The sequence below is a fragment of the Anastrepha ludens genome, chromosome 3 (genome assembly GCF_028408465.1).
Source record: "Anastrepha ludens isolate Willacy chromosome 3, idAnaLude1.1, whole genome shotgun sequence".
NCBI classification, from domain to species: domain Eukaryota; kingdom Metazoa; phylum Arthropoda; class Insecta; order Diptera; family Tephritidae; genus Anastrepha; species Anastrepha ludens.
This window is the reverse complement of record NC_071499.1, coordinates 14084913-14109334: the sequence shown is the minus strand read 5'-3', so window position 1 is coordinate 14109334 and position 24422 is coordinate 14084913. Positions and strand designations below refer to the sequence as shown.

The 24422-nt window shown below is 38.7% G+C and overlaps 1 protein-coding gene across 3 annotated transcripts in view; it reads left to right on the top strand.

Moving 5' to 3' along the window:
* Positions 1-24422, top strand: part of LOC128857047 (proton channel OtopLc) — a 36804-nt gene that overhangs the window by 374 nt on the left and 12008 nt on the right. Inside the window, exon 1 of one of the 3 annotated variants that reach the window (XM_054092583.1) lies at positions 6918-7087. The exons of 1 other annotated variant lie outside the window; for it this stretch is intronic. In XM_054092583.1, coding sequence (XP_053948558.1) covers positions 6939-7087 — 149 coding nt within the window. In that variant the 5' untranslated portion in view covers positions 6918-6938. Of the gene's footprint in view, positions 1-6917; positions 7088-7216; positions 7312-24422 lie in introns of those variants that run through there. One more of the 3 variants, XM_054092584.1, reaches the window with a different exon arrangement.

The following is a 24422-nucleotide window of genomic DNA, read 5'->3' as shown; positions in this document are numbered from 1 at the left end:
TTTTAACAAATACAACTACACGAATTTGGTAACTTCAATTATCGGCACATAGCGTTTACGTTCTACTGATTTATAAGCGCTTTTTGTGGACTGCTGGTTTTTTACTTCGTTAAATAGAGTAAAAATTGAGCAACGCGAAGAAGGTTTCATCTTAAAGGCAGCATCAACAACACCAACGATAAAAGAAAATCACTCCATTTTTTATTAAGCCTAATAACTTTTTATTATTACCCCTAATCGTAACCAAAAAATAAACAAAAAAGGCAACAAAAACATTTTAATAAAACGACTGTGTTCACGTCATTCCTATTTGCTCATGAGATGACTCAAGCAACAAATTGTCTTCCATTGTAACCAAAAAAAAAATACATACGACGGTCACCGTAGTGGAATGGGTTGGTGCGCGACTACCATTCGGAAGTGCGTAGGTTCGAATATCCGTAAATGAAACAGCAAATGATAGAAAAAGTGGGGCAGGCAATGACAAACCTCCGAGTGGATTTCTGCCCTGAAAAATCTTCTCATAAAAAATATCTGCCTTTCGAGGTCGGCTGAAAACTGTAGGTCGCTCCATTTGGGTAGCAACATTAAGACGCACACCACAAATAGGAGGACGAGCTCGGACAAGCAACAGAAAAGGGTGTAGGCGCCAATTATATTTATAACGGGTGATCAGAAGGGAGATACTTTTTCCAACAGGGGCTTTCGGACAGCTCACGCGTGACTACTGTCAAACTAAATACAGTAGGTTCTGTTTTTATACGGCTTTTTTTTATGCGGTTTTGAAATAGTGCGGTTTTGTTTTAAATTACAAAATGCATGTCGACCTATCGGGAATTGTACATATAAACAAGATTCTAAACCAGCTAAGCAAAAACTCATCACAGATTACATCAGAAATGCTAACCCTACAAGTTCGGAAGATATATAAAGATATAATTTTCAAAGATACAATATTTTGTTTATGCGATTTTATTTAATTATTTCAGATTCATGCGATCTATGGAACGTATCTATAGTAATAATATGGGACTAGTGCCCTTTTTTATGCGATTTTATTACATTATTTCAGATTTATGCGGTTTTAGCATTTGAAACGTATCTATAGTTTTACTATAGAACTAGTAGCTTTTTTTATGCTGTTTTTTTTTATGCTGTTTCTTGCGGAACGTATCTACCGCATAAAAACAGAACCTACTGTACATCATTTTTTTTCAATATTCATTGACATTTTATCATGGAAAGACTTATACCTCAACAACATTTACAAATCATAAAATTGTATTACGAAAATCGATGCTCTGTGAAAAGTGTTCATCCACGCGCTCAGACCAACTGATCTGTATATAACCGTCCTACAGAATGCACTACTCGGCAAAACTTAGAAAAACTATACATTATTGGATGATAATCGGCCGACGTATAGCCCGTAGTGAAGCGAATATTACGACTGTAAATGAGAGTTTAACCGAAGAGGCGAAAGAATCGATTTGGCGCCGATCTCAACAAGTTGGCCTATCTTATGGATCCACTTGGGAGATCTTACGCAAAGATTTTGGTTTGAAAGCATATAAAATGCAGCTATTCCAAGATTTTAAGCTTGCCGATCCTCCAAAGCGTCACAGTTTCAGTTGTTAAGCTCCTGAACTCGTCGAAGATGCGAATTTTGAGACCCGAAGTTTGTTCAGTGATGAGGCCCATTTTGGCAATAAGCAAAATTGCCATATTTGGGTTGAAGAAGAACTCGAAGTCATTAAAAAAAGCCTTTACATATATTGAAAACAACTGTTTGGTGTGGCCTAGGGGCTGGAGGAATCATCGGTCAATATATCTTAAAAGACGAGGCTGACGCCAATATAACAGTGAATGGCAAACACTGTCGCGCCATGATAAACGGCTTTTTGGTGCCAGAAATTGAAACCTGTGATCCCCACAGCCCGTGGTTTCAACAAGACGACGCTACTTGCCACATAGCCCATGAACCTATGGATTTACTGCGTCGTCGTTTCGGCGAGCAACTTATCTCTCGTATCGGGCCAGTGGATTGACCACAAAGATCGTGTGGTATCACACTTTTGGGCTTTTATTTGTGGGGGTATGTAAAGTCTAAATGCTTTGTGGATGAACCTGCTTCGATTGAGGCATTAGAAGCCAATATTACTAAAGTTACTCACGAAATACCGACCGAAGTGAGTCCATCGAGTTATTCACCGTTTATATATGTACATAAAGGGTCTGTCAAAAGTGACGTCTAGATGTCAGTAGTAAATAATTCCTAGACGGTATCTTTCTCCTTATTATGAAAATAGTCGATCTTTAAGAACAACATATCGTAAATTTCGCGATTTTTTTGGTGGAAATAATCGTCCGAATCGTCAATAATTAAAAGGTTGTTGAACAAATTTCAAGAAACTGGTTCTATCGAGAATAGAAAACGGGCAGACAGCCCAAAAACTGTATGTTCTGTTGAGAATATTGTTGCTGTAGCGCAAAGTGTTGCTGAACTTCAACCTTCAACATCGATAAATCGACGTTCTCAACAATTGGGCATTAATGAATCGACTGTTTGGCTGCCAGTAGAGCATTCACTCTGATTTTGTGCGCGCTTTTCAAACAACCCTCGTAATTGTTAAGAGCCGCGTTTTGGAAAAAAGGTGAAACCTGAAAGAATTTATTTTTTTTATTTTAAAACAACATCTAGGCGCGTCTTTTGAAAGACCATTTATATATATAATTCACTCTACACTCTTTATTGGGTGTTTGGACGAGCTCCTCTTCCAGTTTTCTGGTACATGAGTTGTTTTTTTTTCACAAATGAAGAGATCTAAAGTTTTAAGCCGACTCCGAACGGCAGCTATTTTTTATGAAAAGTTGTTTCATGGCAGAAATACATTCGAGGGTGCGCCATTGCCTGCCAAGGGGAGGCCGCTATTAGAAAAAACATTTTTCTCTGAATTTGTATTTCATGCACGCGGTTTCGAACCTGGGAACCACTCACTCGTAGTCACGCACCAACCCACTCGGCTGTGAAGATCCCTAAAAATATAAACTCAAAATAATCAACAACAAATAAGTTTACATCAACGTGTCAATTGGTAACAAATAATAAATTTACGGTATCGTTTTTCTGCAGAATTATCAAAAGTTGGCAATTCAATTACGAAAATCCCACTTTGGTTGCGAGACATCGATATGACAAAGAGTGATAAAAGATTTTGTGTAAATGTGAGGGGAAAATGCAATAAGACATTTTTGTTGTTTTGGACAACAAACACGTGCACAAGTCAATTGTTAATGAGCTGTTAATTACTTTCTAATTGTTATTGCTTTAGGAAGTGGTTGGAGTGCGAGCTTTATGGAATGAATTTTTGTACAATAATATTTGCGTAACTAAAGATTGTTTTGCTACAGCAGATAAAATGAAAATAAAATCTAGAAAAAATAGTTTTAATATCCATGAAATTGAGTGTATTTCACAAATTGTTTTATGTCAATAATCTCGAGGCATGAAATTGAAATTGAAATGAAATTTGAAAAGTCGAGCGAAGAAGCACCCAGAAATTTCGTAAATCCTAAAACACTCAGGCAAAAAAAGCCCATTGTAAAGCTCTGGAAAGTGAGAGAGCAGACAGTCAAGGAGGAAAGGAAAGAAATAACAGAAGGGAGAAGATAGGATAGAATCGAGAAATAGACGTAGTTACACCTCAGGGTATGATTTCGCTCGACGGGCCTAATCTGAAATCGCAAATCTTCTCACAGCCATCATCATCATTCATAGCAGTACAACTCGCTGTGAGCCTTAGCTTCTTTCACAATTTTTCGTCATACATCGCGGTCCATAGCCATAATACCTTAGATGGTCGCTCCTACGCTTCTTAAATCATCCTCAATGCCATCTAACCATCTTTTCTACGGAGAGGGATCGCTCTAGCCCGTTATTAAATCTGATGCGATAGAGAGAATTGCTTCAATAAAGAAACTCTTCGCAGTAAAGCTGACAATAACTCTCCAACTGTTGGCTCCAATGTGCGAAATTGTTCACACATCCGCAAAGAATATAAACCAAAGGGGTCAAATCACACAAACGTGAGTCCCTTTTGTTGAATGATTCGTCAAATGATTTGTCAATGTCCAAATGTCCGTAACATTAGTACCTGCAAATTGGAATTTATTTATGCCCTGCCCAATCCATAAGAAGGGTGATCCGGTAATCTGTGCCAATTACCGCGGGATTAGTCTTCTAAAAATCGCCTATAAGGTTCTAGCGAGCGTATTGTGTGAAAGGCTGAAGCCCACCGTCAACCAACTGATTGGACCTTATCAGTGTGACTTTAGACCTGGAAAGTCCACAATCGACCAGGCATTCACAATACGCCAAGTCTTGGAAAAGATCCATTAAAGGAGAATCGACACACATCATCTTTTTGTCGATTTCAGAGCTTCATACGCCAGAACGAAAAGAAGTCGCTTATATGCCGCGATGTCTGAATTTAGTATCCCCCCAAACTAAGATGACGTTGCTTAACACCAGCAACGCCGTCAGAATTGGGAAGTACCTTTCCGAAACGTTTGATACCAAGCGAGGTTTCAGACAGGGTCACTCGCTGTAATGTGACCTGATGCCAGAAAAGACCGTACGAGTCGTAAAACTTAACCGCTCACGCACAATATTTGATATGAGCGTACAATTGTTGGCATATGCCGATTATATTGGCAACCGCGCTGTTAGCTCTGCTTTTTCTAAACTGGATAAAAAAGCGAAGCGAATGGGTTTGGGGGTGAACGAGGACAAAACGAGTACTTCCTGTCATCTAACAAACAGACGACGCACTCGTGTATCGGCCCCTACGTCACTGTTGACCGTTATGATTTCGAGGTAGTAAGAGGCTTCATTTATTTAGGAACCAGCATTAACACAGTTAACAATGTCAGCCTAGAAGTCCAACGTAGAGTCTCTCTAGCCAACAAGTGCTACTTTTAACTAAGTAGGCAAGTAGGAACAAAACTTAGCACTTTATAGGGCTCCCTTCATGCTTGTCCTATCCTATCGCGCAGAAGCTTGGACGATGAAAATATCCGATAAGGCGTCCTTTGGAGTGTTTGAGAGAAAGAAGGTTTGGAAGGGAAGATTTTAGGACATTTGCACGTTGGCGATGGCGAATATCGCAGGTGATGGAACAATGAGCTGTATGAGCTTTACGGCGACACACACATAGTGCAGCAAATAAAGATCCAGCGGCTTCATTGGCGGGGTCATGTCGTCCGAATAGATACAAACGTTGCGGCTCGAAAAAAGAAGAATTGATGCGCGAGAAAGCTAGTAATCATAAAATCACATGGTTCCTAGGAGCAACAAAGTTAGAAGTGCTTCTGTTTCACCTAATCGTCTACACGTGTTGGATGGTCTATGGCGCCTGCGACTTCTTTATGGATACAAGCCTAAGGCTGTATCCAAATCCATGGATGTCTAATCGATTTCCATTTTCATCGCCGATATCGAGATGAACAGGAACCTGCTTCGTCAAACTCCAGTGGTCAGTGTTGGAAATGGTTTTGGTCAGATATTTTTTATGAGAAACTTTTTTAAGACAGAAATACACTCGGAGGTTTGCCTGCTGAGGGGCGACCGCTATTAGAAAAAACTTTTACTTCATTTTGGGGTTTCACCGAGACTCAAACCTGCGTTCTCTCTGAATTCCGCAGTCACGCATCAACCCATTCGGCCGCCGTCGTATAGTTTATTTTTTTTATGGGTGATGTAGGGTTCAAAATGCTTTCGCACTTACAACGACCGTCGTCTACTGCATCGAGTGGTGTAGCCACTAAAACAATCCCTCCTCTTCTTCTGACGAGGCACCCTTCCCGGGACTACTTTCTGCATTCCTTCAGGAGGGCCCAGAACGGCATCCATAAGGGACCAACTCTATTCACCCACGTCGGGGTCCTACATATTTGCAGCCAGCTTTCTTCTCCAGAAGGAGATGACGACCTTCCCGGGAGTACAGCCAAGCTTTCCCCAAGACATTTGCAGCCAGCTTTCTGCCATAAGGTCGTCTTCTTCTGTTTCTATTGCCATATAGTTGGTCACAACGGCTTTTCACCATACCAATCGACCGTGAGAATTAATCTGTCGAAAAACCGTCTTTGACTCCGGTGCAACGAAAGTGCAAGTGGCTATCGTCTGAGCGATTCAAATGCGAAGGCAAGAGGCTAGTGAGCTGCGCACCACAAATCCTATATAACATTTTTCCAGACAAGTCAGTAAACAATTAGCCAAAAAACGTCTATAAATGTTAATAAAAATACCACTTAGATCCCGCATTATGCAATTCCCCGAAAGCACACTGATTGATGCGATATAAAAGACTTCATCATGCCTGTGTGCCTATTTTTATATTTGCAAATTCAAATAATGTGACGCGTGAAAAGTCTCAGAAACGCGGATTTACGATTAATAAACTTAATTGCCACTACTAATGGCTTTTACAAATTTGTGAAACGCTAAAAAGTATCAATACTCGTACAAAAACAACAACAACTGACACAGTAAGCAAACCAAAATTATTTCACACAAAATTAAGTACATAAAATATACAGTCATAAATCTCTTGAGGCCCACGAAGAAGGAGAGAAAAAAATATTTTACACAAATAGTTGCTTCAAAATTGCCAATAATAAAATTTTGAAGGTGCTAATAACTCGCGCAATTAAAAAGTACTGAGTATGTGCAAATTAGTGACTTCGATTTCGCTTCAAAATGCGCGCTCGCAAAGCGCAAATGTAGTGAGTTTCTTTAGCATTCGTAGTAGCGATGGATTTTATGGAGGAGATATGTGAAAGAGATAAACATTTATGAAAATTTACTACGACTTCGTGAATGAGTTTCAGTTGGCTCTGTTTTCGCATGAAGTTAGTTCGATTTAAGCTTTCACCGGATCATGTCATTGAGCGATCTTTATCGGCCGCGTCAATCCTCTCTGAGTAGTTCGGGCAGTACCGTATCCGCTGTTGTTGCACCTAGCATTGTTGTAACGAAACCGAAGCAACGCGTTCGCTATGAAAATGAAATGCCAGGATATGTGCAAAAGTTTGTTTAAATTATTAATATAAAAAACAAATCTATGAAAATATAATTTGAAAATAAAAAATATTTGGTGCTGTGCTCGCGATTTTTTTTTTTTTTTGTGTGAAACTTTCAGTATTACGTTGTTTACCAACAAACGAAAAACGTGATCTATTTATATATACATATAAAATTTTACTTCAAAGTATTAGTGCAGACAGAGTCGTGATGTTTGCCAAAATGTTGATGTAATATTAATACACAAAGCTTTGTCAATTAACTCATTTGCATTGATGAAAGTTAGAAACAATTCATATGCATCCACAATCATTCTAATTAAACACGATCTCTTCTGCTTATTGCCTATGCTTTTCCCAATCTAACGCCTATCAAAAGTGCTTTCGTTCTGTAAACCGTTTTTTTTTTTTTTTGTCTTTTCTTGAGAGAGCAGGACTTGAGGAGCTGTGTTGAGTAAAGAGCACAACAGGCATTAAGATCGAAGTGCAAATCTCTCCATTTTTCATTTTATTTAAGCAGGTCCTTTTTTTGTTTTTGAGAGATCTGGGTTTGAATGAGCTGCTGTGACGAGTAATGAGCACAAAAGGCTTTAAGATCGAAGTGCAAACCTCTCCATTTTTCATTTAATTTAAGCCGCTTGTTTGAAGATTCCCACATTTATTGTGAAAAAATATTATGCATCGCTAGTCACTGGCCGCTATAGACGGATCGGTTGATCGCTGGACTATCTTTCGGTACCGCTCGTGTTCAAAACCGACAGGACATGAAACAACAACAGATGGGAAAAAAAATTTCCTAATAGTGGTCACTCTTCGGCGGCCAATGGCAAACCTACGAGTATATTTTTGCTATGAAACCTTTCTCATAAAAAACCGGCATAAAGCTTTACTTACCTGGTAGGTCTCAGTTTTAGCGATCTGCGATTAGGCAGTAGTCGCTGGGAGCCAATTCTCATCTAACTCACGCAACTTCTTTTTGTCAATAATTCAAAACGATTTTGTGGACTTTTTTGATGTTTTCTGGTGTCACCGTAGTGTTTTCCCAGCAGAAGTCGCCGCAATTAAGGAAGCTGTGGATTGGCTGCTCGCTTCTGTAATTACAATAAAGTAGGTAAATATCTACTCCGACAGCCAAGCGATAATTAGAGCCTTAGTCTCGCTGTTTGTGCATTCGAAATTAGTTGGAGAATGCCTAATTTCCTGATTGCATCGAAATACTTCGATAATAGGCTCATTTGGGTTCCCCGTTACAACGGCATAGAGGGAAACTGCTGGATCGATGAGTTGGCCAGACAGGGAACCCTTGAGATATCCATTGGAGATCCATTAAAAAACCTGTGGTCTGTTTATTGAAATATAAGCCTGGCGTCAACTCAGCGAGCACTAGGCTAGTGCGCAAACGTCAAAATTCGCAAGGCCCTTCGGACCGCGGGTAGATCGAGGGCGCTGGGGAGAACTGCTAAGGCTAACAAAGCCACAGCTATTGAATTTGGCAGTTATCCTCACCGGACACTGTCCGTTAGGTATCTATACGGTGAGGCTTGGCATTACTGCAAGCTGCCCTACTCTCGTTGAACCAAGATTTAAATATCTGGGCTCTCACTTTTTCGTACACCAGCGGATATTGCGGGCGTATAAATCAAAAATCTGGTGAAATTCATCAACAGCTTGAAACGGTTAACACAAACGTAAATCGCCACTCGTTGATCGTCATTCTCAAATCCTCTAATCCAAGCCCTGGATTCTGTCTGGTTCCTCCCCCTTTCCTGTTCCCCTCCCCTCCCCCTGTCTGGTATCACAATGGGCAAATTTTAATTTTTTGTCCAAGCCGGTCCCTCGTAAGGGCAGCCATTTAACCTAACCTCTCCTAACCTGGTGTCACCGTCTCATTTGGACGTCCGCTGCATTGTGCATTATCGGAGTCTCTACGGCCACGTTGTTTTATTGTTGTTTCTGATGGAGCGCAGAGCGGAGTCCTCATAACACTTTTCAAGCCATTGTTGCACTTGAACGATCCCCATCTGGTATCGCTACTACCAAAAGGTCTATGCGTGGATTATTGCCAACTAGGCTAACCTAACCTTCGAAATTCCTTTTCATCCTTTGAAAATAACAAAAGTAGCGTCACTCTTCGCACAATAACTCACAAAATAATGAATAGAATATCCTGTATATTTAACAGATGTCTTTTTAAGGTTAGTACTAACTGAAAAAGAGGTGAATGCAATAAAACTAGTGTCATCTATGTGTTGGGTCCGGGACTTTTCAACCCATGTGTTATATAGTCACAACTTTTCGGCTTTTAAAGCGATCTACAGATCAGCCGAAGTTTTGGTCTCTTTCTAAGAATGTCTGAGAAGCATTAAAGCCAAGTTGTTTCGAACCAACCCAAACAGATAGAAGTGGATGGAAACAATGTCTAGGCTGCGTAGCGTGGGTAGGCTAAAACTGCCTGTTTAATTTAGTCGGAGTCGTGTTGTGGCAGAGTCGTGTTGTTTAAATACTTTGTTATATGTTTCCTCATATTGTAACTTTCTTAGCTGTTGTCGGCTCTGAGCTATACATGATTTCACGAGCTAATAATACCGATGTGGCATACAAAGTGTGACTACCAAGTATGGAAACTGGAACTACCAAAAAACTGAAACTATAAAAGAAGAACGAATGCGTCAGTTTTCTCTTTCCCTTGCTACAACTCGCTCTTCGGTAAACAAATTGTTTAGTCACAGACTTCGATCGCATGGCATTTGTTTTTTTTTTTGTTTTTTGTTTTCTGGAAATATGTTAAGTGTAACAGTAGACTATGTGCTGACTCATTTAAACCATGATTTCGATTCATTTTTGATAAATTTACCAACAATTTCGATGGAGTTTTCGGTGATTACTGAAACGTGTAGACCACTCATGAACTCTGGCACCAGATAGATAATCATCGCCATCAACGTTTTTCATCAGTTCAAATGTTTCGGTAAAAGTTTGATCGATTTTAAAACAAAATTTGATATTAGCTCTGTGTTCGAAACTAATTTTTGTACCGATGACAGAAACATACTGACACTTTAGACGTAGTAATTTCCCTTCCACTGAACCGAATGTCACCAAGCTTTCACTGGAAGTCAGCTAGGGATGTAACTTCTAACGCACTAACTCATTAAAAAGATAGCGCCATCAAAAATATTTTATGACGCCAATCTTGTTTATTTTTGACTTCAGCTTGTATGTTTACATTTCTGTTTAGCGCATTCATTCATTTCAGTCATTTTATTCAGCCAGTAGTGTTATTTTCAATTCAACACAAATTAAATGAATTCTAAGTCTACTGCAGTAAGTCTACAATTTACAAGATAACATTTGTTCAAATTTTAGTTAATAAACTGAGTGCATATATAATTATTTTGTCATTTTACTATCTTCAAAAAAATTGTTACCTTAGTAAATTACTTTACTTTAAAGTGCCTTACTGCCCGTAGGGCTATAATCAGAACAAATCACAGAAGTTTGTACACATTCATATATACTGACATACATACATTCACACATACGTCCAAATATTCTTGCTACTTACATACATATAGTATGTATATCTACTAGTTGAAGCAATCCTAAGCCCAACCACCCAGCCAATCAACCATTCACCCATCCAGCTAGCCAACCAGACGACCAAATTAACATCCAGCAATTAAGTGACCGCTTAATTTGTTAACACGCTCGGCACGCTTCCTCATAATTTGTTAGCTTTTAGTCAGCTGCGCACCCCCGTTCACCCAGAAACAGTTATATAAAGCACATTTACACAAACTCGGTTCTGTACATGGGTGTGTATGTATGTATGTATATCCAAATGACCGCGACTTACATGAAGGCATATTCACAATGTACGCTGACAGTGTCGGACAATAAAGTAATATTACATTTCCATACAAAAAAATTAACACTACCAGCTTAAAGGAATCAAATAAGTCGTTTGCATTATCAGCTTGAATTAAACAGTGGCTATCGCAATCAAGTTTATTTGACGCGGGTTTTCTCTAAATCAGCCAATATTTCGGTATCCTTTAAGCTGCCGGAAACGAGCAGTCTTCACGGTCCTGCAAGCATGCAAAATGCTTAGGGGGGAGACATTAATATTTTTTCCGATAGCCAAGCTGGGATCAAGGCCCTGTCATCGCCGTATTGCAGCTCTCTTCTGGTAAACTCCTGTAAGGAGAGACTTAAACGTCTCGAACGCGCAGGAAACATTTCCCTTACCTGGGTTCCTGGGCACAGGAATATAGAGGGAAATGAAATTGCCGATGAGCTTGCCAGGAAAGGGTCGACAGAACCGGTCTCAGTTGTCCTCTTCTCAGACATCGATGTCCCCTTGACCGTTGTTAAAGTGAAACTACACAATTTCTTTCTAAAGCACACGACAGGTGGAGGGATGAGACAGATGCTATTTCGAAAACACTGTGGCCTCAATACGATATAAACAGAACGCTGAAGGTGATGGAAATCCCCCGCCATTCAATTTTCAAACACATTGCGGGGGTCACTGGTCACTGGGTGATCGGTACTCATGCGAAGAAGCTTGGAGTTCCGTACAACCCCTATTGCAGAAGCTGTGGGGATCCTGCAGAGAAAGAGACTGTTGAGCACTTTCTCTGCAAATGTCCGGCTCTGGCGGCTAGGCGCTTGAGATTCCTTAGCATGCCCTTTGGGGATGGCTTGAAGAAATTCTCCAGCCTAGATCCCTTTTCTCTCCTCCACTATATCAACAGCACTGGATGGCTCTAAACGGTTTTCTCTTCCTTAAATCTTTTCGCAGGTAGTGGTTCACAGGTTATGGTATCAAAACGGCACGTAAGTGCTGCTTGTAGTGTGCCTGGGGTACTCTTGCCATCTAACCTACCTACCTAGCTTCAAATCTGTGAATAAAAGCGAATACGAGCGTGGAAAGCATTTTTCTGTATAGAGCAATACATGTACCCAGAAAGTGTTCCATGGTTTCCTCTTCTTCAGCATCTTGACAGCTTCAACAAAAGTAATTATGTGGTACGCCCGCATCTATTTGCATGCCTTCTAATTAGACAATCCTCTGCTAATAGCCCTATCTATTTCTGATATCCTGTCTCCTAAGATTTAGTAACGATTTTATCGCGGCTGTGGTTCCATTCGGTCTACTTTGGCAAATAGGCTCCAAGACCGAGCACGATCACTCGCCCTGGTGTCTTCGTAGCATCCAGCGGGACAAAAGTAAACTTTGCTGGAATGTACGCATCTGTGTTTCAAGCGGAGGTGTATGCTGTTCAAGAAGCAATGAACTTTGTTGTGGAAAATCCATGGATAGACAGATCTGTATGTGTTTGCAGCGACAGCAAAACTGCGCTCATGGCCTTCGACAGCCCTCCAACCACGTCAAGGGTAGTTGAGTTCTGTAAATCCAGGCTAAACTATGTCGATAGACATAATATCCTGATGCTAACATGTGTCCTGGGGCACGTGAGTTTCGCGGGTAACGAGATCTCTGACTCTTTAGCTAGGATGGGCTATAAGGCCAACTTCTCTGACCCGGCAGGGTTAACAAATGGGTTACTTCAACCGACAAGCGAGCTGGACTGAGGCTGAGAAAGGCTGCAGATGGACAAAACTGGTATTGCCTGTCATGCCCGACCGACTGTCGCAGATCCTCCTGTCATTAAACTGAAGGAGCTGTAAGCAGCTGGTTAGATTGATAACGGGCCACATTCTATAGGCGAAGCACATGGAAAACGTAGCCATCTCAGACATTGCACTATACCCAACAGGTGGAGAGGAGAATGAGACGGCGGACCACTTTCTGCGCGTCTGCCCTGCTTGCGCTCGAATCAGGCTTTAAGTCTTTCGCATTGATGTGTTACGAAGCGACAACCTTGGACCTTGGCCACACAAGATCTACTCAGATTTTTTCGGTCGGTCGGGTAGATTTAACGAAAATTAAAAGGGAATCCGAGTGCAGTACAATGGACTTAATGTTGTCTCAAAAAAACAAAGGTTACACACGAATCGAAATATTTCGTAAAATCATTATACTGGTATGTTTTGTTCAAATTCAGTTATGTTACATAGAGGAAATGTAAAAATTTGCCCGTTAGGAGACGCCTGGGCCGAGGTATTTCGAAAAATTTCATTTTTTATCAAATTCAGGATGTAAGCTACTGCGATGTTTACTAGTTGATGGCAAGCACAGGGATAAAAAAATCGACTAATAAAGTGATGAAATTAGAGGTATCGAATTTAAATTAAAACAACTAAAATTCAAATTTATTTGGGCAATCTTTATTATTTTTTGTGTGGAACCATTCTTGACATTTATTTTTTATGACTCGCCAGAGGACGTCTTCCTCTGCTACCACCAGCTGGTACCGCATCGAATACCTTGAGAGCCGGAGCGTTTGTATCCATTCGGGCGACAAGGCCGAGCCAACTAAGCTCCAGAGCTAAGAGTTAAAGATCCAGATCTTAATTTGCTGCGCTATGTCTATGTCAGCGTAAAGCTCATACAGCTCATTTTTCATTTCACACTCCATTTTAATTAGAATAAGAGCAAACTTTGAGAGAGAAAAGCAATCGGCCAGATTCAGTAACTCACTACCGCGTAAGTTTCATTGAAATTTTCTGTGAATTTCATTTGTTCAGGCGAGTTCTGTAATTCTCAATGCAATTGCATTGAAATTCACGAGCCCAAGACTCGAGCTATTCAACAACACAAAACGTAAACGGTAGCAATGCACGCCGGTTATGGCTATAAAATATTTATTGTAGCCATAAATAATAATATTAAGGGGTTATACTCGTATACAGTGAGAACGCCGAAAAAAGCGAATTTTCCAGAATTTTTTCTGAGAAGACTTTTAAACTTATTGATCTAAAAATTTGTCTACATATTATGTTATTCTTTAACTGTATTTTAAGACTTAGTATTAGTAAAAATATTTATTTGGAAAGGAGCTACAGCTGATCTCCGGCAGCTCCTCTCGAAAAAGACGTTTTGCGGTGACGACTATATCTCTGAACTGGATCCTCTGAAATTAAAAACCACACAGATTTCGTTAAAGTAATGTTCAATCTGGTAATTAATCGGATGAATAAGCAAAATAAATTTTTTTGACAAAATGGCGGTTTCTCAAAAATAAAAATCGATTTTCGACCAAAATTTCGGCCTTAAATTGTTTATAAAAAAAGCTATTTACCGGTGAGAAAAAAAATATAAAAAATATATTTAATGGAATATATTAAAATTTCTGTGCGTATTCTTAATCATATGCACATTAAGAAAAAAATAAAAAAGTCGATTTTTGAAAATTCTAGCTGTATATAATCCCTTAGTATAGTAAGATTACCAAATTCCTTTAGTTCTGCTAAAGTACTGACTTAGTTAAGGTTTCCAATTATTACATTCTTATTTCATTGCCCGCCACTGTATGTACAAACGCCACATGTGTGGACATTTGACATCCCGCGGATTTGTATTACCGTACGCAAACAGTTGTAATTATCATGCAATTTCCTGCTAAACGACACTCTCATCAGCCGCACGATTGTAAACCCAAAAAAATGTCCGGTAGTAACCCAGACACCCATTTCTTTTGTATCACAAATTTACAATAGTTTTGTTCGGCTTACAACTGCATTTGATTTTGGTGGCAAGAGGAAGAGGCAGAAGAGCTGTTGATGAATTAATAGAGTTGTATTACGGTTAATTTTATTGCTCTCTTTTCAAGTGACATTAAATAGCGCCAACTTTGCGGCCTTTGTTAGATGTTTGGCCCAGCTTTTGCTTCAATTTGTGGCAGCTGTCTTGATGTGGGCCTAGAAATGGGACGTCAATTTTCTATGACGAACTCATTTACGATAACTTCGCTAACTGGGTAACCCATACATTCACACAAACGCACAAACCTGCATGTCTGTGCACACACAAAGGTCCACATCCGAGTAAACATTCATTAATGTCGAATTTGTGTTTATCATTAGATAACTAACTAACTTTGCGTCTGTGTGTATTGTGAGTATAGATGTGAGAAACAGAAAAAGTATGCATATCTACTTATTTCTGATTTATTGTTTATGGCCTTTTGTTTTTGTTGTTGAGTAAACTGTGATCTAATTTGTTTTTTTTTTTCTTCTCTGTATTTAAAAATGCAATAAAACGAAATGAGCAAAAATGGGAGTGGTCCTAAATTCTGCCTTACAAATATTCGTTTGGGTAAAAATGCTGGAAAAAAATGAATGAAATAAATTCTAAACGCGTATAAATTCCCTTCAGACATATTTCTGTATTTTCGAAATTCTGTAAAGTCAATATAATATCGGGATAATATTCTAGGTATAAAAACTCTGCATAGAAATTGATTTTGGGCCAAAATTCCATATTTTTAAAGTATTTTGAAGGAAAGAATGTATGTTAGATGAAAAAATTATTAGTATTTATTAAAAACTGAAAAAAAAAAACTGAAAACAATTTACAATTCAACAATAATACCACCATGATAAAAATGTTCCCGGAATATATTCAGCAAGTTTAAAATACAATTTTTTCCTTCGTAAGTGATATTATCGCCTTCAAAGTACTCCCCATCAACTGCAGCGCACTTATAGTCCGTGAGCCAGGTGCTAATTTTTGTCAGTCATTTCCTCTCAGTCGATAATTCGTAAACTACCTCAGATAGTTGCATTATGAAGGGTTGTGAACGTCAGCTGCGGCTCCGAGGGTGGGTTGAGAAGTTATAGCCACCCTCGCACGTAAAAAAAAAAATTATTTTTAGTCATTTCCTCCCGATTAAAACATTGATCAAATTAAAGTTAGACTAATATTTTGAAGAAATAAAATCGTCAGCTGATTATAAAGTGGTGGATTATACGTCAGCTGGTCACACAAATATGGAAAAAAAAATATTTTTTCAGTGATTTCCTCCCAAACGAAAATTTATCAGATGATAGTTTATGTATTGTTTTTAATAAATAAATAAGTCAGCTGGCTATATGTCGGTGGAATGTGCGTCAGCTGATGCCCTGAAGGTGTAACGTAGGAGCTAGTCGGAAACATTTATAGCCTAAGTAAATGTATCAGCTGACGAGTTTTCCCCCAACATACTGCCAGCTGATTTGTTTTATTACTTACAGGATCATTTCAACAATCCGCACAAACATTTCTTTTCGGGAGGAAATGACGTACTTGAAGTTATTCACCATTACATTTAATGTGCAAACTGAAATGTATAATTTTATGGCAATGTTTCGATTAAATAAAATTTTTTATGGGAACTTTCCGATTCTTAAGAATAGAAATAAATAAATATTTTGTTAAGCAAATCAACTAATTTATAATTTTTCAGTACTTAAATGAATAATGTTTAAGATTTAATACAAAAAGTTATTTAATTATGTTTGGTAATTTAATCATTTTCATTTTCGCTTCTGCTCATCTCACTTTCTTCTCTTTATGACTCACTGTCAGAGTCGCTGTCAGAGCTGTTTTCCACCATGTCTTCATTATCGTCATCTGTTTAAAAATACAAAAAATAATTTAGGATACAGGTTTAAAAAAATAAAATTGAAAAAAATTCTTACCTTCTTCTGATTGAGTTATTTGATCAATGGATGTTGGTAACTGAGTACCAGAAAACCACATGAATTCATATCTGTTATTTATTTCTACCCAGCCATAGTCAGAAGGCTCATTGACAGTTGGTACTTTCAGGTGTGCTTGAGACCAAATTTCCGAAATATAACACGTCCTTAGAAAATGATTATATAATTCCGTTTTGCACGGCGGAAGAGATGAGCCATCAATACCTTTCTTAGATAATCGAAACGAATTGTCATTATCAAGAAATTTGTATGTCTTTTGAAACAATGCTACTCTCGCCTCATTTATAAACTTTAATCGTTTCAAACCATATACATTACATACAAACTCTTGTATTTTGTCAAAAAAGGCAAGTCTCTTCTCAGATGGTTGTGACAATTGGATAAAACATTCAGTGAATTCTTCAGATTTTGAAATTATTGAAAATGGCCGGTTTTTGCCCTTCTTAAAAAAGGCCGGGTTGTAATCGCATCCTGTGAATGCGTGAAATGCAGGAAGCGCTGCACTTAAATTTACTCCAATGCTTTATGTAATTCTGTTATGATGATAAATCTTTGATTTTTTCCGACGCCGACTTCCATACAAATTTGAATATCTTCTGCAATATTACCCATATTGGCTAACATAATTATTAATACGTCAGTATCCGAGCAACGAATCGTTACATTTGCATTAAAATTTAACTGGCAAACGTGGAAAATTATTTTTGTGTCGGCTTCTTCGTGAGCTGGACACGAAAGTGTTTTTTCTACCGTTTTTACCACTTTAGAATCTGTAACTACGTACTTAAAACAATCGTCAGCATTGACATAAATTATTTTACAATATTATTAATATATGGTGCATATAATTTTCTTCCCAATTTTCAATAAAAAACTGTACAAGTGCTTCTTTAAAGTTGGTATTTTTTAACTCAATTGAAAAATCTTTTTTTCGCACTTGATCTGGACCATCGATACGGAAGTTTACTTGTTCCATACCTCGGAGTTTATGCTCAGTGTCTTTAATCGATGGGAAAATGTATCTATCAAAGGCAATGATAATGACTTTTGCTCTGTTTGCACAAATTGCAAAATCATTCATGATTCATCATTTGCAATACTTTTTTTGAAATGTTTCCAATTTCCATTATTATAAATTAGTTGATTTGCTTAACAAAATATTTATTTATTTCTATTCTTAAGAATCGGAAAGTTCCCATAAAAAATTTTATTTAATCGAAACATTGCCATAAAATTATACATTTCAGTTTGCACATTAAATGTAATGTTGAATAACTTCAAGTACGTCATTTCCTCCCGAAAAGAAATGTTTGTGCGGATTGTTGAAATGATCCTGTAAGTAATAAAACAAATCAGCTGGCAGTATGTTGGGGGAAAACTCGTCAGCTGATACATTTACTTAGGCTATAAATGTTTCCGACTAGCTCCTACGTTACACCTTCAGGGCATCAGCTGACGCACATTCCACCGACATATAGCCAGCTGACTTATTTATTTATTAAAAACAATACATAAACTATCATCTGATAAATTTTCGTTTGGGAGGAAATCACTGAAAAAATATTTTTTTTTTCCATATTTGTGTGACCAGCTGACGTATAATCCACCACTTTATAATCAGCTGACGATTTTATTTCTTCAAAATATTAGTCTAACTTTAATTTGATCAATGTTTTAATCGGGAGGAAATGACTAAAAATAATTTTTTTTTTACGTGCGAGGGTGGCTATAACTTCTCAACCCACCCTCGGAGCCGCAGCTGACGTTCACAACCCTTCATAATGCAACTATCTGAGGTAGTTTACGAGATATCGACTGAGAGGAACTTGGTCGTGAAAATCTGTCGCTGGCTTACGGACTATTAAGCCAGCGTTTGATCCAGCTCTCGAAACACTTGTGGAACTCTATTTTCGGTATAGCCATCAAAGCCATCTTCGTGTTTTCCATTACTTCCTTTCGGCTGTTAAAATGCGTTCCCCATAGAGGTTTTTTGACTCGATTAAACAGGAAAAAATCGCAGGGAGCCATATCAGGTGAATTTGATTGCTGTTGGATAATGTTCGAGAGGTTTTAGTCAAAAATCCACAGATATTGATGGCACTGTGCGACGATATCTTCTTCTTCAACTGCGAGTTATTTTCTCATTGGTCATTCTAAACACGTGTCCGAGCCATCTATTTTCATTTATGAATCTTATCACAGCTTTATTTTTTGCTAACAATACCAGTTCATGACTATATCTAATTCAATAAGTACCGTCCTGCAGTCTTATTGGAACATATATTTTTCGCAATATTTTTCTTTCGAAGACTATTAGCTGATTAATGTCAGTAGTTTTTAGCATCCATAGTTCGCAACCATAACCAAGCCCACAGGGCGGATCAAGGGTTAGTATATGCTTAACTTTTGGTCACAAGATAATAATTTAGACTTAAGCAGCTTCAAATTAGAAAAGTAAGACTTATTTACTGCTAAAACTCTATCACTTATTGTCAACGATATCTCCTTACTAGCTGATATTTTGATACCCAGATAAATAAATTCTTGCACGCTCTGGAATGCATAGTCTCCGATCAGGGAAATGACTCTGAGCACTCCTGGCACAATGACCTCCGCCGTTGTATTTGTAAGCGTCATAATAGAAAGCTCAATTAGCTTTGGGGGATGCCTATAGACTGCGGCCAAAATTTTATTTGCTTTCTATCTTTGCTGTTGAATGCTTGTTGGAAGTCCACGATTAAGCAGTAGACGTCAATATCATATTCGTATAGCTTCTCAAAACTTTGTGCCGCTATGAAACCTTGATCTATTGTAGACCGATTGGCTCTGAAATTTGCTTGGTAATCATCCAGAAGTTGTTCGGAATATTCCCGTATTTTTTTCATTAAGTATGTTTGTAAATATTTTTTTACGATTTGCTTCGCTCAAATGTCTCATAGTTCTTATTAATTGTCTGACCTTCCAGCAAAAATTCATGGCGTACAACGCCGTAATCCATTAAAACCATGACTGGTGAACGATGTAGTGTTTTGGTCTTGGTTCGGAGCTCTCTACTCACTCGCCTGATGTCTGGATTCCGCCTCGTCTCCAGTAATGATGCGTTTTATGATGCGTCGGATTCAGTCTTGGAAATCATGCCTTTAGTGATATCAACGCGAGCCCTTTTTGACATCAAATTGGGGTCCTTTGGGACCAACTTTGCAGCAACACGGCACAAACTCAAATCATCAACTACAACGCCCTCAACGGATTGATAAGCAATGTTCGTGTCCTCTGTCAGCTCTGTGATGGTTAATTTGAGCTTATTCATCAACTTTTCTTTCACCTTATTGATGATAAGTTTTCGGTGTCGCCGGCCTGCCACTAAATTTCCTCAGTCTCGATAGACTCACGATCTCTTCTGAAGCGTGCCAATCCCAACATTTCTAAGGTCTTCGCACCATTGCATCTATTTTGAATGCGAAATTCAATACAAAATCGTTGTTGCAAATTCATATCGATTTTTAAAACTGAAAAAAATTGAAAACTCATGCAGAGGTAGATTTACTCAAGATAGCGTAACTTTTACAAATGTCAAGCAATGTTGACGAAATTTTGAAAAGAATCACAGGCTTTGCAAGCTAACGAAAAAAGCACAGAGCTTACCTTGTTTGTGGTGTAACTTTAATAACAAAAATTTTATAATTTCCGCTCTTCTTCTTCTTAATTGGCGCTTACGCGATTTTGGCCGAGTTTAACAAAACGCGCTAGTCGTTTCTTTCTCGTGGTAACAGGCGCCAGTTGGACGCACCAAGTGAAGCTAAGTCCTTCTCCACCTGATCTTTTCAACGCAGAGGAAGTCTTCCTCTTCCTCTGCTACCACCAGTTGGTACCGCATCGAATACTTTCAGAGCCAGAGCGTTTGTATCCATTCGGACGGCATGACCCAGCCAGCATAGCCGATGGATCTTTATTCACTTGCACTATGTCTATATCGCCGTAAAGCTCATACAGCTCATCGTTCCATCCCCTGCGATATTCGCCGTTGCCAACGTGCAAAGGTCCAAAATCCTTTCGCAGAATCTTTCCCTCAAACACTCCAAGCGTCGCTTCATCGGATATTGTCATCGTCCTCGCTTCTGTGCCATACGTTAGGACGGGCACGATGAGAGCCTTGTAGGCCATTGAAAATATAATCGATAAGATGCTAAGTAGCGAAGAAACGTGAGAGGTCAGAGGTTTCGCGGAAAAAATCCGCTGGATAAAAAAGCGAGACTTGGACGCAGTTAGCTAGAGTGATTTTGTAATGAGGAAAATGGAATGCCACACTGAAATAATGGCACAGCGGTTGCAGGGTGGGCGATGGTTCCAAACGAGGGGGAGTTTTTTAGTCTCCCAGCATACCATTGCTGCAACGGCAGCTTTGGTGATCCATTTATCATTTCATCCGTAAAAAAAATATATTCTATAAGTATAGTTTTAGCCTCATACGACAATTGCCTGCTTTGCAAACACTTGGGAGCCTCAATAAATCGTATTATTTAAAGGGCAGCAAAAAATTTTAAGAAACTTTATAAAGTTGAAGGAGACTATCTTCAAAAATATACATTTTTTTTTTTTTTTGCCCAATAGAAAGTTCCCTACTTCAGTCTTCAGGGACTTATTGACCTACCCGCATATACGCATTATAAAAAAATCTGGGTTATCAAATATAGAAACGTACATTTGGAAATAGATAACGACTGATAAGAAATTTAAATTAGAGCTAAACAATAATTTATCTGAATCTATAAAAAATTGAAATCAAGCACAGAGTGAGATATGCACGCAGTTAATAGATAAGTGTGTGGGCACATACTCGTAGTCAAACACAGAATGCTGGATTTGTGTTTGACGTATTTTTAAGGTTGTCTAGACGAAGCGTCGGTATAACTTCCTCATATCAGTCACTTGTCAATCCGTGACAAAACGATAGCACATCAACATTATGACGCGTTTTATTGATTTTGTATAAAACCCCGTTTATTGTCACACAAAAACCATATTTCCAAATTAATATTAAATTTTATAAAAAAATTAGAATAATTCCTCATAATTCCACAGTTTTTAATCAGAATTTCTAGAAAGATGTTTGCTTTGCACACTTATAGCTTATTAAATTGTAGTATCAGGTGTTTTTCTAGAAGCTTGAAAGCTTAAAATGATAATACAAAACAGAAATATTTGTGGAATGCATTTTTTTATTATCTACTGGTAGATAATTTTATGTCATTTAATTCTTAAATACGAGTGGATCATCAATTCAATCAGTACAATTTTTGACTACTTTTTCCACTAAATCGATAAGAACCGATGATGCCACCGCCAGTGCTCTATGAGCTTCGCGAACAGATTTATTTTTTCCAAAGTAAATTTTCACAATTTGCAAGCGTTGTTCGGGCGTTAAGCGATTCATGACGACTTGCCAAACCTTGGGTTAGGTTGAAGCGGTTGTCCACACTCAGGCTCATGGCCCATTGTGATGCCGCGTGGCGAACTAGCCCTATCCCACCTAAAACCAATGTGTACTTTTCAAAAATTTCGTAAGATCCTTAATTTCGACAGAGCTGGAAACTAGTAGAAGTTCCGTGCGTTTAGCATTGAGAGTCGGCCACAGTTGTCGGGCGATTTTGCAAGTGACCTCGTTACGCCATTTTTCATTCGCTACTCTTACAATTTCCTCGCGGATACGTAGTCTATATGTTTGCAAGGGTATACCTATATCATTGTCTATGTACTCATCAGCCAATTTGGTACCGAATTTCGCAAGTTCATCGTCTCTGCAGTTCCCCTTGATGTCACAATGGGCAGGAACCCATGTTATCATTAGAAGCAATGTCTCAGCCATCTCATTAAGGAAATGTGCGGCATGGTTTTCATGGTTTCCTTGGAGGTGGTCGACTGTTTTGTGAGGGATTTTATCGTCGCCTGGCTATCAGTGAAAATGTAGATATCATCTCCAGGTATCGCATCACACTATATTTGTGTCACGGCTTTCATTATTGGCAGCATTTCAGCCTGAAAGACACTACAGTAGTCGGGAAGCCGAAAACTGAAGGAGATCCCAGATGCTCGGAATATACACCTCCGTCCACCCTGTCCTCGAGCTTTGAGCCATCTCTGTATACATGGATGGACTCGCCCTGGCTTACATCGTCCCGTTCCCACGCTTCCCTTGAGCGTAGGAGGGTCGTAAACGGTTAAACTACTCAGCCTTATTGCCGCACGGCGCCCAATTGACTTTGCCTGCAGGTATACCGGAAGGAAGTTTAATATCGCATATAGTGTTTTCGATGGTGTGGTTCACATTGCTCAGGTTATAAGAACAGATGCAAGTCTTTGGATCTGGTCAACCCTTTTAATGTTCACGCTCTTCTCAAGGGCATTCCACCATATTGCAATACCGTAGTAGAGAATTAGTCTAATTACAGCTGTGTACAACCAGCGTATCGTTCTGGGTTTCGAACCCCATTTTTCCCCAATGAGCCTTCCGCAGGAGTATAGCGACGTCGTAGCTTTGACTGTGAGCCCCCAATTTAGCTTCCTATCCAGTACAAGTCCTAGATATTTAGCTCTCTCTGTTACCTTACGGGGCTTTCCCCCTAAAAGTATTTGTTGAAGAGCAGGTGTTTTATGCTGCTGAACAGTATCAGTTCCGTTTTTTTCGGATTTACTTCTAGTCTTCGACTTTTGCACCATAGTGATAGTTTGTTAAGAGCTCTTTGTTGAAGATCATACAGTGTTGGAAGGTGTTTGCCAGAGATTGCTATTACAATATCATCGGCATATGAAATTATCCTATGGCATATGAGATTATTGACGGTCAAGTTCCACAGAAGTGGAGAAATTACCCCAAACCTTACTGAACAGAAATTTCAACACCGTTCGCCATGCTCAGCTATCAAACCAAGCAGAAAAAAAACACCCTACACAATAAAGATCTAAATTTGAAATTGCTAAAAACTCACGTCGATTTTTTATAATTTTTTTTTTTTCCTTGATAGTGTTGCATTTTTTTAGTTTTGCCCTTTCTTCGTGCTCGCTTCGCCTTTCTTCACAATTCCTTTCTTTGCCAACTGCCAAAGAAATAATTCAGTGCGGCCAATTTCAACTGCTGCAACAAGCGACCTGTTATTTTATTCGCAAGTCGCTAAGTGATTGGCAAATCGAAAGCGCATAAAATGGTTTGTTCAGATTCTATTTGTTGTTACCCTTTTATGGTCAAATCAATACGATTTACTAATAAATTGTAAAAATATTTATCTTTTTCCCACCTCTCAGATAATTCACGCTCGACTTCAAACATTTATGTACAAAAGATAAATTCTGCGTGAGTGATTTTGCCTCCATTATCACCAATACAAAGGCAAAGCAAGCAAGCATTGCGAACTTGGCGTTTTAACCCTATGACTGACAGTGTGGCCTGACAGAACATTTTGTATATCTTTCCTGTATATTTTTCGGTCAGTTCTTCATAAAAAGTATTGAATATTTAATATATCTAGTAATCAGCATGGTTTTGTGGCTAGTAGGTCAACTGTCACTAATCTTACAAATTTGTCAGATTTTTGTACGTCGCTTTCAATAATAGTCCCCAAGCTGATGCGGTTTATACGAATTTTTCCAAGGCTTTCGATAAAATAAGCCACTCAATATTAATCTCAAAACTAATACGATTTGTCATTTTCCGGGTAGTAGAACTTTCTCTGAAGAGT